General features: G+C 41.0%; 1 protein-coding gene across 1 annotated transcript; it reads left to right on the top strand.

Moving 5' to 3' along the window:
- Positions 1-6,029: 6,029 nt before the first annotated feature.
- LOC102256524 (chromosome unknown open reading frame, human C2orf16) lies at positions 6,030-16,739 on the top strand. Its single transcript, XM_014546612.1, has 2 exons — positions 6,030-15,468; positions 15,541-16,739. The coding sequence occupies exons 1-2, from the start codon at positions 6,030-6,032 to the stop codon at positions 16,428-16,430; spliced, it is 10,329 nt and encodes a 3,442-aa protein (XP_014402098.1). The 3' UTR covers positions 16,431-16,739.
- The last annotated feature ends 12 nt before the right edge of the window (positions 16,740-16,751 follow it).

Genomic DNA, 16,751 nt, shown 5'->3' with positions numbered 1-16,751 from the left:
AGCATCAAGCAGACTGTCCAACCTATGAGGGAAGGCAGGGGGGTGGTGAGGGGGTAAGAGATCAACCAAAGGACTTGTATGCATGCATATGAGCATAACCAATGGACACAGACAATAGGGTGGTGAGGGCATGTGCTGCGGGGTGGGAGCAGCTAGGGAGAGGTCAATGGAGGTAAGAGGAGACTCATGTAATACTTTAAACAATAAAGAATTTAAATTAAAAAAAGAAAAAGTTAAAAAAAAGTTCTTCTGTGCCCTAGGTCACAAAGATTTTCTCCTACTTTATTTATTTTTTTGATATTCCAGTCTTACCTTCCACATTTTAATTTTTTGTTAATCCTCATCCAAGAATATTTTTTCCATTGACTTTTAGAGAGAGTGGAAGGGAGGTGGGATGGAGAGAGGGATAGAGAGAGAGAGAGAGATCAGTGTGAAAGACACATCAATTGGTTGCCTTCCATATGTGTCTGACTTACAACCCAGGAATGTGCCCTTGCCTAGGAATCAAACCTGCAGTCCTTTGATGCGTGGGCCAATGCTCTAACCACTGGTGGAACCAGCCAAGGCCACATCTAAAATTTTGTTGTTGTTGTTAATCCTCAACTGAGGATATTTTTCCATTGATTTTTAGGGAGAGTGGAAGAGAGAGGGAAAGACAGAGAGAAATGTTGATGTGAGAGAGACACATCGATTGGTTGCCTCCTGCACAAGCCCCGACCAGGGCACAGGCCAGGGAGGAGCCTGCAACCAAGGTCGTGCCCTTGACTGGAATCACACCTGGGACTCTTTGGTCCGCAGGCTGACGCTCTATCCACTGAGCCAAACTAGCTAGGGCAGTGGTCAGCAAACTGCGGCTTGCGAGCCACATGCGGCTCTTTGGCCCCTTGAGTGTGGCTCTTCCTAAGCCTTAGGAGTACCCTAATTAAGTTAATAACAATGTACCTACCTATATAGTTTAAGTTAAAAAAATTTGGCTCTCAAAAGAAATTTCAATCGTTGTACTGTTACTAATGAGTTTGCCGACCACTGAGGTAGGGCACACATTTGAAGTTTTAATACAACTTGGAGTCCACCTGTATATTTAGGATTAAGAAATGATCCAATTTTATTTTTCCCTTTATAGCTAGCCAGTGTTCTCATCACTATTTGCTAAATAATCTTTCCCCCATTGATTTGTGTAACTCCCTTTACCATATTCATGAGTCCATCTTTGAGTTCTCTATTCTGTTCCATTGGTTTGTTTGTTCCTGTATTTATTGCTTTAGATTTGTAGTGTGTTTTAGCGTTTGCTACAGCAGGTGCTTTCTTTGCCCTTCTTTTGAAGGTTGACTTAGCTATTAGTGGGCCTTTTTTCATTTTGCCACATAATTTTAGGGAGTTTAACAAGTTCTTGAAACATTCCAACTGAAATTTATATTGGGAATGCATTAAAGTATAATTTAATTTGGGGACTACTGATATATTTATAAATTCAAATTATCTCAACCAAGAGTCTAGAATATTTCTCCATTTATTCAGATCATCTTTTATGTCTTTTATTAAAGTTCCATAATTTTCTACATAGAGTTCTTCTGTAGTCTTGGTTAACTTAATACCTTGATACTCTATCATTTTTATTCCTATTATGAAGGACATATCTTTTATTATTTAAAATTATATATTTTCCTAGTTTGTTTGCTGCAGTAGAGAAATGCTATAGATATTCATAAGTTCTGATATTTAGAAACCTTGAGTTCTTTTATTAGGTCTGATGGAGAATGTCTTTGATTATAATTTTGATTGCTTTAATACTTATTGGTCTACTCAAATGATATATATATATATTTTTTGCCTACTTTTGGTATTTTACATTTTTACTAAGAATTTAACCACTTTGCCCTAGCTGGCCTGGCTCAGGGGATAGAGCATCAGCCCTCCGACTGAAGGGTCCCAAGTTCGATTCCAGACAAGGGCATGTACCTTGGTTGCAGATTCTCTGGCCCTGGTTGGGGTGCCTGCAGGAGGCAACCAATTGATGTGTCTCTCTCATATCAATGTTTCTCTTTGTTTCTCCCTCTTCCTTCCACACTCGCTAAGAATCAATGGAAAAATATCCTCGGGTGAAGGTAAAAAAAAAAAAAAGAATGTAACCACGTCATCAAATATTTCTCATTTATTAAGATATAATTATTCAAACTGTTTTCCTTCTCCTTCCTCTTCTATTCCAATTTCCAAAAAGATTTTATATTTATTTTTGCCTTTTGCCAGGACTTTTATTTTCCTTTTGAGGGTTACTGACTACAAAGTGAGCATAAATTAGTATTCCAAACCAGTATGAGGATAGACTATTGGATAAAATTCTTTGAGAAGGTTGTGAGTTTTCCCCCCACCTACCTAGAGGTTAAGCTTCATAAACTCAAGGGATATTTGTTTATTTTATTCAGCATTTTCAAGTGCTTTTGTAGTGGGGGATTATTTAGGTTTGTGATATGTAGCGGTCATTTTGAGATAAATATATAGAAAGATCATTTGTAAATATATTAGCCTGTATTTTAACACCAGTTTTCCTATTGTTTGATGTTTTTAATCAATGGCATATTATGGACATAAATAATATATGACTAAGTATAAAATCAATTTAAAACTGTTTAAAAGTGCCCTGACCAGTTCGGCTCAGTGGCTAGAGCGTCTGCCTGTGGACTGAAGAGTCCCAGGTTCGATTCCGGTCAAGGGCATGTACTTAGTTGTGGGCACATCCCCAGTAGGGGGTGTGCAGGAGGCAGCTGATGGATGTTTCTCTCTCATGGATGTTTCTAACTCTCTATCTCTCTCCCTTCCTCTCTGTAAAAAAAATCAATAAAATATATTTTTTAAAAACCAAACTGTTTAAAAGTTAAAACTACCACCGTGCTAGAGGTATTCAACTGAGTAATAAACTGAGTGATTGAATAATGTGGACATTCATGAATTCCTCAGTAATTGTTGTGGAAGCTCTTTTAATATACTCTCAGAGACTGATGTGTTAGTTTAAAGGGAAGGAATAAAAAATTGTTTTAGGATTTGAAATGGTAACAAATGTCATTTTTGCTTTTAAAATGATGGGGAACACCCTTGCAAAAACCCAGGAGTTTACTAACTACTGGTTGGGAAATTCTGACCAAATAAAAATGCTATACTTGGCATAATCTGGCTTCTTCCTACCTTTTCAGCTTCATCTCTCACTACTTAGTAAAAGTGCACTTAACAATCATGACTTAATCTCGGTGATGTTCCCAGTTGCCTGAAATGCTCTTTCTTTACCTAAAAATCTTCTGCTTTTTCTCCAAATGCTAATATAAATGGCAACTTCTTGAGTAATTCTTCCTTTCTCTCCCAAGTAGTTAATGACTGTCCTTTGTATTCCATAGCACTTATATTTCTGTTTCAGCATTTACCACACAATATTATAATTTATCTCTTTAGAGATCTGATCTGTTTTCCTTATTAGTGTAAATTCCTACAATACAGGGATCATATTTATCTTTGTAGTCCTGGCACCCCATACAATACCAAGAACTTAGTAAGTACTCAATAAATGATTCATGAATAAATGAATGAGGTGGTAATTGTTGCTGTGATTATGGATGCCAATTATGTCAGTATTTGTGTCTATAAGATAAAATGCACTGTCTAATTCTCTAACCTAGAATATTACCTGATTTTTTTCTTTCTTTTTGTGCTTCTCTAGACTTCAAAGCAGCATAGATTGGAAAAGATCCAGCCATTCACAGGTCAGAAAGACCCTATGCTTTATTCTTCTTCTTCTTTTTTTCCTATGCTTTATTCTTAAGCTCAAGGCTAATGACAGGGCAACTGTTTTTTAAGACTCTAGCCTTTAATAGCTGGCGGAGGGCGGGAGGTTGAAATGTTAATGAAAGTAATGTGCTTATTCTTTCTAGCATCTCTACTTCCAAAGAGATGCAAATGACTCCTTAGTTCTTTCCATGCTTCCTTTCCACATCTCATTTTGTGCAATGCTCAAAGTATCAGTAAAGAAATGTGGTGAGGTTGGAGAACGGAGAAGGGGTAATTATCAAGAGTTTGGTGTGGAAAGTTTCTGTACCTTTTTTTTCTCCCATAGACATTGGATAGACTCTTTTGGAGGAAAAGACATGTATTATCATCTCTGTTTCCTCCACTCTAAGTCCTATTATTATGATTATCCCTGCTTTCCAAGGGCTTCCATCTATACTACACAGTGAAGGCAGCATAGTATAGTTTAAAAAACAAACTTGAGACTTAGGTTAAACCTGAGCTATACCACTAATTAGCTTTATGATCTTGGGCATGATTCCATCTTTGCTTCCTTATTTGCAAAATAAGGGGTTTGGACTAGGTGATGTCAATGGTCATTACATTAATAGATTCTTCACCTCTACTCCCAGCTCAACAGTGGGAAGAAAATCTCAGCATGGGTTGCATTAAAACTAATCTGACCAAGTGAGTAAAATCCATCTTCACTGTGTCTATTTTTCCTCTCTTCAGCCTATTCTACTGATAAACTGTAAAAAGTTAGAGTAAGGTACCTGGGACTCTGTTTTTCTTCCCACTCTATCATAGCTGTCTCCTTTCTAAGTTAAGTCTCTCTTCTTATTGGTTTCCTATGTCACTTCCATTACACTGACATACTCTTTTTCATCCAGCTTTTCAGGCTTCCCTGAGGGATGGACCCAGGAATGTATACACTGTCTTCAACAGATCTCCCAGCATCTGGAAAAAACAAGGTCAGGGAATGTAGTTTCTGAGTGGGGATTGAAGGTGGTAGAGCTTTTAAGAGGGAGGTAGGAAGGGAGTGAAAGAGAGAGAGGAAGGAAGATGAACAAGGAGAGAGGGAGAAGAAAAAGAGAGTGAGATAGTTGGATATTTTGGAAATAGGGGAAAGTTCTAGGTTTAAAAGAATTTTAAGAACCACTGGTCTATTGATCATTTCTGACTGGAATGGGACAAATGTCTCCCTTTGTCCTGGAGGAGGAATTCTTTCCATAAGTAATTAACCTTTTGTTGTTGTTGTTATTCTCCCTCAGTCCAAAATATTTTGCATTTGAAATGGCCATTATTTTTCCCCCTTTCTACTTTTCCTTTTCCTGTTTTGAAGCAAAATGAAACTTTTCTCTTTATTCCTTAGATCAGCTCTTATGGGACCATATTTTCCTGAACTGCAGGATATTTCTTCCTCCACCTCCTGTGTTTGTGTGACTCAGGAGCCTATTCTACCTTTTTGTGACTGTAAGATGACAACATATTCTACTATGCCCTGCATCTCCTCTGGATCATCATGCAACAACTCCAATTTGTCTCACTCTTCTGTCTTTTCTGAAGGAATAACCTGGCAATCCCGGAGCCACAGTTTACCTATTTTATCTAAAAAGCAACCACCTGTTTTCAAGAATCAAAGCACATCCCTGCCTCCTTTTCAGCTCTCAGAGCTTGTGAAATCAAAAATCTTTCCAAATTTGGCAGCTCTTTCACCTTTAAGACCTCAAAGCTCTTTAATCAAGTCTATTTTTGAATACTCAGATTTCTGCAAGCAAGTGAAAACAAAATATGAGGGAAGGAGAAAGAATCATTTGACATCAGATCATTGGCCAAATTCTGTTTTCAAAGAGAGACCTCGAGTCTCAGGGTGGGCTTCAACCCAGCTCTCTCCTTTGACTAGGAGAGAGTTAGAGGGACATATGGCTTGGAAGGTTTGTACTTTGCAGAAACAAACAGTGCCTTTGCCTGTGAGGGAATCATGGGCAATGTTGAATTATTTAATTGAAGTACATGGAAGCATCCCTGAACCAGAGAAACCCCAAATCCAGTTATCTATGCCCATTAATCAAAGCACTGAGCAAAATATCAACAATAAATCCCCAGACCTTCCATCATTTCAGCGCCATGTGAACACTGGAGTGGAATCTGTATTAAATAGAACAGAAACAAAAATTTCACAATCACTTATCCCAGGTAAGCAGTCACAACCTGGTGGTGGCCCCCAAGTCCTTGGATCTAAACTGTTAGTTACATCAATGGGCATTCCACCTCCCAAAGGTTTAAGAGTTGACATAATTCAAAAGGAAACCACTGTACTGGAGAAGGACCCAAAACATGTGCTAGAGCTTAATTTAGAGCAGAGGGTAAGAGGTCTTGGAGAAAAAAGCATACAGCAGCATGAGACCCAAGTGACTAATGTTGAGTTGCCTCCAAAGCTACCATATCAAGTCACAAATAGCATAAAGGTAACACCATTGGCATTACTTCAAGTCATGGATTCAATGGGGATGAATCCAGAATCACATTCAGAATTGACAGAATCTGTAGGTTTGTTTCCACAGCCAAATGAAGTTGTGAAACCAATAGAAACAGCGAGTGTAAGATCAAAACCAGCATATCCTATAATTGAACCTGTAGAGGTAACCCCAAAGCCTCGGCATCAAGTTATAGAATCAAAGAAGATGACCTCAAGATTACTGAATCAAGTCACAGATAATGTGAAAGTAACTCCTGAAGCACTGCTTAAAGCCATGGATTCCATGGGGAAAATTAAAAAATCACACCCATATATAACAGAATCAGTGGAAATGACCCCAAGGCTACAATACCAAGTTAAGGAGTCAGTGAAAATTAACACATTGTTGGGCCATCAAGTCATACAACCAAGAAATATGGGTAGAAGGCCACAGCATACAGTAATGGAAAAGGTGGAAATGACCCCAGGGCCACAGCATAAAGTTATTGAATCAGTAGGCATAACTTCAAAGCCACAAACTCAAACCATAAAACCAGTGAAAATTATTCCAGAACCAATATGTCAAAACAAAAAATCATTGAACATGATACCCAGGCCATTGCATCCATTCATAGATGTCATAAAAATAACTCCTGTGGCACTATTACAAGCTATGGATTGCATGGGAATAATTCCACCAGCACAGCCAGATGGTACCCCAGATTCACAGACTCATATTTCAAATTTGACCCTAAGGGCAACTCAACCAGATGATTTGATGTTTTCTAGTTCTCCTACTACTATTGATCCACATGGAATTAGAGAGTATGTGAGTGTACCTTCCAACCTACCACCTAAAGTCATGGAATCAGTAGGGATGCCATCACTTCAATCCATACATTCTCTGAAGACAACCCCAAGGTTGGGGTCATCCATTGAAATAATCATAGAACCACAGTCACAAGTTGTAGAATCCCAGGATTTGACCCCAAGGCCAATATCTCAAGTTAAGGAATCTCTGGAGTTGACTCCTGGGCCATGTATTCAAATGCTAGACTCCATGGCGATGACTCCACAACCATATCATCAAGGCACAGAATCTATTACATTAACTCCAGTGTCTACTCAAGACTTAGAATCTTTGAGGTTGGCCCCAAGGCATCAAATCCTGGAATACCCAGAGATGAGCCAAAGGCAAAGCCATCAAGTTATAGAAACTATAGAATTGACCTCTGACATATGGCTACAAAGGAAGAAATCTTTAGAGTTGACACAGTCACATCACCAAATAATGGAATCTTTAGGGACAATCCCAAAGTCACTGGGTCAAGATACAAAATCTATGGGAATGAGTCAAAAACCAGCACATAAAGTTACAGAATCCACAGTAATGACTATTACACCACAGCTTCAAGGTGTGAAAAATATGGGGGCAAAGTCAGTGCCAAAACTTCAAGTTATAGATTCTATGAAGCTATCCTCAGAGTTGCCAAATGTAAAATCTGAGAAGCAGACCTTGGGACCAGGGTTACAAAATATAAAATTTGTAGATATGACCACAGGTTCAATCCCACAAATAGTAAAATATGAACAGCTGATTCCAACTGTGAACTCTATAGAATTGGCCATAGAAGTTCAACAGCAGAGTGTAAAAGCTGATAAGTTGAACCCTATACCACAGTTGCAAAGTGGGAAATCTGTACAGTCATACCCAGGGTCTCAGCTTCAAGGAGAGAAATCTATCCAATTGACCCTCGGACCACAACAGCAAAGTGAAAAATCTGATGAGTTAGCCCCACTACCACAGTGGCAAAGTAGGAAATCTACAGATTTGACCTCCAGTTCACAGTTGCAAGGTATGGAATGTGTTCATTTGATCCTACCACCAGGGTTGCCAGGTATAAAAACTGTGGAGTTGACCCCAGGACTACAACAGGAGGATATGAAATCTGTGAAGTTGACCCCAAAGCCGTGCTTACAAGACCTAAGGTCTGATGAGACAGACCGAGTGCTATTGCTTCAAGATGTGGAACCTCAAGTGGTAAAATGTAGGAGGTTGATTCCTGAGACACAGGTAGAAGGTATGATATATGAAGGGCAGACACCAGGGATACACATTCCAGGAGTAAAATCTGTAAAGTTGATCCCCAAATCAAATCACCAAGCCACAGAACCTGAAGTATTGACCCCATGGCAAGCTTCAGAATCTTTAGGGATGATTTCAGAGCCAGGATATCAAGAACCAGAAACAAAGTTGACCTCTGACATTTGTCACCACAACAAAGAATCTGTGGGGTTGATACAATCATCTTTAGGAAATACCCCAAGCTCTGACAATGACATTTCTCATAAATTTATCTCAGAGACACAGATAGCAGATTCAAAATCTATGGAGTTAACTCCTGGGCATCAGTTGCCAAGTCTAAACTTCTCTGAGTTGACCAGAGGACCACAGTTACAAAGTATGGAATCTTCTGAATTTATCCAAGTAGCACAGTGGCAAGATGTAACAACTGTGGAGTGGACCCCAAACTCAAAGTTTCAAGGTTTAAAATCTGAGGCACTAATCCAAGAGCCACAGCTGGAAGATACGAAATCTATGCAGTTAACACCAAAGCCACAATCAGGAGATGTCAAATCTATGGTGCTAACCCCTGGGCCACAGGTGGGAGGTGTGCAACAAGTGGAGCTGACTCCAGGTTCAGAACTTCAAGGTTTAAAGTCTGAGTTGTTGATTTCAGAGTCAGAGCTGGAAGATGTGAAATCTGTGGCCTTAACTCCAGGAGAATGCCTGAGATGCCCAAGTCCACAGCTGGAAGGTGAGAAATCTGTGGAAACAACCTTAAGCCCACAGATAGATATCAAATCTGTAAAAACCACCCCAGATTCCAAGCTTCAAGGTATAAAATCTGTTCAGTTGCAAGGTGAGAATTCTGTGCCTTTTGTACCAGGGCCATTGCTCCAAGGGCTTAAATGGCAGGGTATAAAACCTGAGGAATTGATGTCAGAGCCACAAATGCAATACATGAAATTTTTGGAAATTACCCCATGTTTAAAACTTCAAAATTTAAAATCATTAGAGGAGACTCTAGATCCACTGCAAAGTATAAAATCTGTGAAGTTGACCCGAAGTCTAAAGAGGCAGGTAGATATAACCAGAATACGAAAGTTTCAAAGAGTAAAATCTGTGGATTCAGCACCAAGGCAACAGTTTCAAGGGGTATCAAATGTGAATGTAAGTACTGAGACAGAACAGAATGGTGAGATATCTGTAGTATCACCAGAGAAGCAATGTGTGAATTCAGAGCAATTTAAGAGAGGGTCTAAGTCAGAAGATGGGGTGTCTTTGGAGTTAAATCCAGAGCTAAACTTTAAAGATGGAAAATTAGTAGACCTCAACTTTGAGTTACAGTCGAAAGAAATGAAATTATTTGAATTGACCCCAGAATCAAATATTCAAGATGTAAAATCTAAAGAGTTTAAACTTGAACCACAGTTGCACCAAGTGAAACCTTTGGTGTTAACTTCAGAACTACAGCTTCAAGGGGTGAAAACTGTTGATTTAAAACAGGAGTCACAGCCTGGATGTATGAGATGTATTCAATGGATACCAGGACCTGAGTTCCAAAATGTGAAATCTATAGGGTTAAATCTTGGGTCTCAACCTCAAAAAGTCAAATCTGTAGAGTTGAAATCTTTTATACGGTCAAAAGATGCGAAATCATCTGAATTGACTCTAGGGCCAAAAACTCAAGGTGCAATGTATATGGAGTGCAACTGTGAGCCACATTTGCAGAATGTGAAAACCCTTGAGTTGTCCCCAGGATCACAACTGCAAAAAGGGAAATTTTTGGCATCATCATCAGAGCCACAGCATCAAGGTATGAAAAGTGTAGAGCTAAACCAAGAACCACAGCTTAGAAGTACAAAATCTGTTGAGTGGATACCTGCACTAGAGTTTAAAGGTATAAAATCTCTGGTAAATCTTGAGTTACAATCTCAATGTGTCAAACCAGTACAGTGGAAAACTTTGATACAGTCAAGGGATAGGAAGTCATCATCTACATTGACTTCAAAACCAGAGCTTCAAGGTATACAATCTTTGGCATCAGGCCAGGAACATCAGCCTCAGGGTTCTGATTTGAAACCTTGTTTACAGCTTCAGGAAGTGAAATCATTATGGTCATCCCCAGGAACACAGCTTCAAGGTGTAAAGTGTCTTGAACCACAGCTTCTGGAGGTGAAATCTAGGGTATTAAACCAAGGGTCACAAAGTGATAAAACTATAGAGTCCACCTCTCTACTACACTTGAAAAGTGTAAAGTCATCTGAGTTGGCTCTTCAAACAAAGCTTCAATGTGTGAAATCTGAGGATTTCAACACTGGGTCACAGTGGCAAAGTCTAAAATTTTCTAAGTTTCCACCTAAGATAAAGTCCCAAGATATGAAATCTACAGAGTTAAACCCTAGCTCACAGTTGCAAGGTACAACTTTTTCTAAATCAACTATAGGGACAAAGATTCAAGGTGTCAAATCTACAGATTTCAAACCTGGGTCATTGTTACAAGGTATGAAATCTTCTCAAGGGATCTCAAAGACAAATCTTCAAGATGTACAACATAAAAAATTAATCCCTGGCCCCCAGATGCAAGTTGTGAAATCTAAGCAAATACTGGGGACAAAGCTTGAAAAAGCCCTATCAGGAGAATTCACAGGCCCACAGTTGCAGGATATAGACTCTTCTAGGTTGCTCATGGATATAAAACTTAAAGATGTAAAATGTATGAATTTAAGGTCTGGACTACACTTGAGGAGTATGAAATCTTCTGAAGTGGTAAAAAAAAAAAAGCTTCAAGATATGAAATCTGTAGAATTGAAACCTAGCCCAAAGTTACAAGGTGAGAAATCTGACTTGACCCTGGGGGGTAAGTTTCCAGGTACAAAATTTGTAGAGTTGGACTCAGATCCACAGTTACAACATATAAAATGTTCTGACTTGGTCATGGGTATAAAGCTTCAAGATATGAAATCTTTGGGGTCCAATTCTAGACCACATTTTCAAGGTACAAAATCTTCTGAAGTGATCCCAGGGACAAAGCCTCAAGAAATGAAATCTTTTTTTAACTCTGAATCACAGATACAAAGTAAAAAATCTGAGTCAATTCAAGGGACAAAGCTTCTAGATGTGAACACCTTAAGGTTCAACCATGGTCCAAAGTTACAGGGCGGAAACTCTTCTGATTTAACCCAGAGGAAGAAGCTTCAAGGGGTGAAACCTGTGAAGTTCAACCCTGGACCACAGGGACAAGGTGAGAAATCTGATTTGACACTAGAGTGGAGGCTTCAAGATTTGAAATCTGTTGAGTTAAAATTTGTTCCACAGTCACAAGTTGTGACATCTGAGTTAACACCAGAGACAAAGCTTCAAAGTGAAAAATATGTGGAGTTCATCACTAGACCAATGTGGCAAGATATGAAATCTTCTAAATCGACTCCAGGTACAAAAGTACAAGATGTTAAATCTTTAGGGTTCAACTCAGCCCCACACAATAGGATATTGTCTATGTTGACACGAGGCACACACCTTCAAGGTATGAAATCTATGGAATTCAACTCTGGAGCAAAGTGGCAAGGTACAGAATCCTCTGAGTCGATAAACCTTCAAATAATGAACTCTACAGAGGTCAATGATGGCCCAAAATTTCAGGTTGCAAAACCCTCTGAGTTGGCCTTGGAATCAGAGGTTCACAGTGTGATATCTCCTGAGTTCAATGCTGGAAAGCAGTGGCAAGATGAGAAATCTTGTAAGTTAAATCCATGGCCAGAGCTTCAAAGTGTCAAATTTATGGTGTCCAACCCTGAGCCATATTTGCAGGGTGTGAACTCTTCTGAATTAACTTCAGTTTCAAAACATCAAGGTATGAAGTCTTCTGAATTGAATCCAGAGATTCAAAGTGAGACATCTATGGTGTTCAACCCTGGACCACATTGGCAAGGTTTGAAATCTAAATTGATTACTGGGTCAAAGTTCCTAGACATAGCACCTTTGGAATGCAACCCTAGGCTACAGATGCAGTGTGAAAATTCTTGTGAGTTGAATACAGGGACAAAATTACAATGTGTAAATTCTACTAGATGTAACTGTGGGCCACCCTTGCAAGGTGTAAAATCTTTTGAATTGACTTCAGATATAATGACAACAGAGTTCAACTCTGGCCCAAAGCTACAAGGTGTGAATTCTTCTGAATTGAAATCAGGGTCAGAACTTCAATGCATGAACTCTATAAAGTTTAATCCAGGGCCACAGATACAAGGCATGAAGCCTTCTGAATTGAACCCTGGGCCAGAATCTCAAGGCACAAAGTCTATTTTATTTAATCCTAGATCACATTTGCAAGGTGTAAAATCTTCTAAATTAACTCCAGGGATAAAGTTTCCAGAAGGCCAAGTTTTGCAGAACCACCTTGGGTCACAGCAACAAGCTGGACACTCTGTTTTGGATCCTCAGTTAAATGGTACAAAATCTGTGTTATATGAATCAGAGCCACTGTTTGAAGATACAAAGTCTGTGAAGATGAACAAAGAGCCATTGCTTTGTGGTGCAAATTCTGTGAACTTGATTTCAGGCTCTGAGATGCAGGACTTAAAATGTGAGGTGTTTGCCCTAGAATCATGTTTTCAAAAAGTGAAATCTGTGGAGTTAAATCCACAGTCAAATACTGAAGTGAAATCTGCAGAATTAACCTCACAGCCAACATCTCCATTTGAGGATCCTACAGTGTTGACTCATGAACGAGGGCATCAGGCTGTGAAATCTATGGGGATAAAAATAAGGCCTCCTCAAGTTATAGAATCTGAGGATTTGAATTTAAGACAGGTATATCAGAAGGGGGAATCTGAGGAGTTAACATCAGGAGAAGAGTTACAAATAAGGAATTATTTCTCTAGGCTTCTACACAACTCTTCAAACTCAGTCATCTCAAGTTCTGCCAAAACAACATCTGAATTAGGTCTTTGGGATTCTGAGATGACAGAAGTATCAAGAGCGTTGGATATAAAAAACCTTTGGACAGATATTTTGCAGCCTAAAGAGTCCTTTATAGATCCTGCTTCAACTTTCCCCTTTTTCTTTCATAACCAACTCTCTGAGAAGACAACTAACACTGTAGAAACCTCCCATTCTGAGATGCCATGGGTGTATAACGTATTTCAGGAAAGGATTCAACCGAGGCAGGTAGCAGAGTTAGAGAACTCACTCCAGGGCCTCTCCCAACATCCACCACAAAGCTGGAGATCACCATCTAAGACCTTCCAGGCAGGATCAGGGGCTCGAAGAGGATTAACCTGGTCTGTCCTGGGAAGACAACAGAATGTCTGGGAGAGTCACTCCTGGAAGCAGAGACTACCTAGAAAGTATCTCTCCAATATGCTAATGTTGGGGAATGTCTTGGGAACCACTATGGGAAGGAAGCTTTGTTCTCAAACATCTTTAACAGAAAGGTCTACTGCTGATACCTGCCAGTCTATTCAGAATTTATTTGGGGTTCCTGCTGAATTGATGGAATTTTCCCAGAGTCTGCTAGAGACAGGTCGAGGCACTATTTTTCAGGCTTCAATGGTCAAAAACTACATTCAGAGACATACTTCATGCCATGGTCATGAGAAAAGAATGGCCTTAAGGGTATGGACACGTGGTTCTATGTCCTCCATAATACAGCAATACTCTGGCACTAGAGTGAGAATAAAGAAAACAAACTCAAAGCTCAATGATATACCCCAGGAAGTCATTCAGCACAGTTCTGTTTCATATACAGAGGGTCAGCTTCCTGACCCAGTAGAGTCAGAGTCTTCCTTCAATATATTTTTCACTGTGAAAGATCCTGTTCCAGTGGAAGAGAGTGAGAACTCACAGAGAGATTCACAGACAAGGATTTTTGAGTCCCAACACCCACTGGAGCCAAGTTTTCTTTCCCAGGCCCAGGCTGACCTCTCAGAACAGTTCCAATTGCTAAAAGATCTGCAGCTAAAAATAGCAGCAAAACTGTTAAGGAGTCAAATACCTCACAATGTACCTCCACCTCTCACTTCAGGTCTGGTCCTAAAATACCCTATCTGCCTACAGTGTGGCCGATGTTCAGGATTTAATTGTCATAAATTACAGACTACTTTTGGACCTTATCTTCTTATCTACCCACAGCTCCACCTCGTAAGCACTCCTGAAGGCCATGGAGAGATTAGATTGCGTCTTGGCTTTAGGTTACGAATTGGAAAAAGATCCCAAGTTCCAAAGTATTATAGAAGAGACAGACCCTTGACGCCTAGGAGCCCTAGATCAGCAGCTAAAATCTGTAATCAAGCTTCCAAGAGTCCTGCTTCTACCATAGATTTCCTGTCTCAGTCTTCCCAGTCTCCTGCTTCTGTACAAGTCCACATTAGCCCTGACCTAGAAGGACAGACAGATATTAGAGAGCCTGGGCACTATGAATTCACTGAAGTTCACTCGTTATCAGAGAGTGACTCTGAAAGCAATCAGGATGAAGAGTGGACTAAAGTGAGAAGCAAAAATACCCATGATTCAAAAAATCCAATGGAAAGAATCAACAAGAGATTTAGAACACAAAACAAAAAGTCCTACACAAACAGTAGAACCATAATGCAGAATCTCTCTAGGAAATTGCCATCCCAGTTGAAAGGGAAAAGGAATGGAGCATCTCAGGCAGCTACTGCCTCTTTAAAAAGGCACCCCAAGAAATTCTCCCAACCCAAATTCATTAAACTGCTTTTTCAGGGACTAAGAAAGGCATTCCAAACCGCACGCAGAATTATGGCATTTGTTGGGCCAAAGCCTGAGGACAGGACAAGGGCGGACCATTTGTGGTCGAGGGAAAACTGCCAACCAGAACAAAAAGCCTCTGACGATAGTTCACAAGGAGATAGCGAAAGAGACAGGATGCCAGTTGTCAAGCTAAAGCCAACAGACCCAACCACTGAACAGGAGAGCATGCCCTGGGAAGAATTAGAACAGTTCTGCTCAGCACAACCACCAAAAACAGATAGCTCTTTCCAATCCACACCTTCCCCACTGCCCAGGTGCGGAGTTTCCCAAAGAAGTATCACCACAATCAGACACCCTTTGGGTACAGTTCAGAATGAGAGTGGCAGCAGGCCTAAGGAAAACTGGTACAGAAAAGAAATCTCTAGCCCAGAGTCCCAGGACTCCAAAAGAGGAATCCGTGAGAGTGGCAGCAGGCCTAAGGAAAACTGGTACAGAAGAGAAATCTCTAGCCCAGAGTCCCAAAGAGGAATCCCAGTTCAGGCCCAAGGGAGACTCCTACATGGAACCCCTAAGAAGAGAACCTCCTACAGTCACTTTAAAGAGATACTCATGCCTAGGAAACCAAACCACCACAGCTTCCATAGGGAAAGAGCCCCATGTAATTTCTCTGACAGGAGCCATAGCAGTCCCTCTCCGAGGAGACATCGCAATCCCTCTGGGAGAAGCCATCGCAGTCTGCCTCGGAGGAGACATCACAGTCCCTCTGGGAGGAGCCATCTCAGTCCACCTGGGAGGAGACATCGCAGTCTCTCTGGGAGGAGCCATCGCAGTCTGTCTCGGAGGAGACATCGCAGTCCCTCTGGGAGGAGCCATCACAGTCCCTCTGGGAGGAGCCATCTCAGTCCACCTGGGAGGAGACATCGCAATCTCTCTAGGAGGAGCCATCGCAGTCCCTCTGGGAGGAGCCATCTCAGTCCACCTCGGAGGAGCCATCACAGTCTCTCTGGGAGGAGCCATCCCAGTCCCTCTCGGAGGAGCCATCACAGTCCTTCTGTGAGGAGACATCTCAGTCCACCTCGGAGGAGCCATCGCAGTCCCTCTGGGAGGAGCCATCGCAGTCCACCTCAGAGGAGCCATCAAAGTTCTTTTCAGATGAGCCATCCGAGCTCCTTTGAGCGGAAATGCCGCAGTCCCTCCGAGCGGAGATGCCGCAGACTCTCTGCGAGGAGAAACCACAGCCCCTTTGAGAGGAGAGGACATAGTCATGCCGAGAGGGGCAGACACAGTCCATCTGAGAAAACCCAGGGGAGGCCCTCGGAGAGAACTCACAGTCGCCCCAAGGAGAGACTCAGACACAGCTCACGTTGGGAGAGGCCCAGACATACTTTTTCTAAAGATTTCATGAGAGACTCAAATATCTTCTAGGGATCACACACAAAAAAGCCCCTCCAAGGAGGGCAAGTTTGGAGCCCTGAAGGAAGCAGATGAGATGTCCGCCCCCATTATTCATTTATTCCCTCATGTCTTCACCAAGCTCGCCTTTCCGGGCTTCTTTCCTGCTCAGCCAACTGACCCCAATACTTGCATCCTCAGCAATGAACGACCCTATGCCTCTCTCCCTGGGGGCTGGGCCGGCGGGAATGGGTCTGCAATTTCCGATAAATAAAGGGGCAATAATTAACCTCCTGTGCATTCTAGAAAGACCACTCGTCGTGCTGGGAATGGAGGGTGGACATGACGGAGAGG

Source organism: Myotis brandtii, unplaced genomic scaffold (genome assembly GCF_000412655.1).
Source record: "Myotis brandtii unplaced genomic scaffold, ASM41265v1 scaffold454, whole genome shotgun sequence".
NCBI classification, from domain to species: domain Eukaryota; kingdom Metazoa; phylum Chordata; class Mammalia; order Chiroptera; family Vespertilionidae; genus Myotis; species Myotis brandtii.
The sequence above is the reverse complement of the archived record's forward strand: the minus strand, read 5'-3'. Positions and strand labels throughout refer to the sequence as shown.

Excerpts from the sequence above, each read along its gene's own strand:
- LOC102256524 (XM_014546612.1), top strand. The coding sequence starts at position 6,030 with ATGGGCATTCCACCTCCCAAAGGTTTAAGAGTTGACATAATTCAAAAG. Across the intron at positions 15,469-15,540 it reads CAAAAGAGGAATCCGTGAGA|TTCAGGCCCAAGGGAGACTC; the intron begins GTGGCAGCAGGC and ends GAGGAATCCCAG.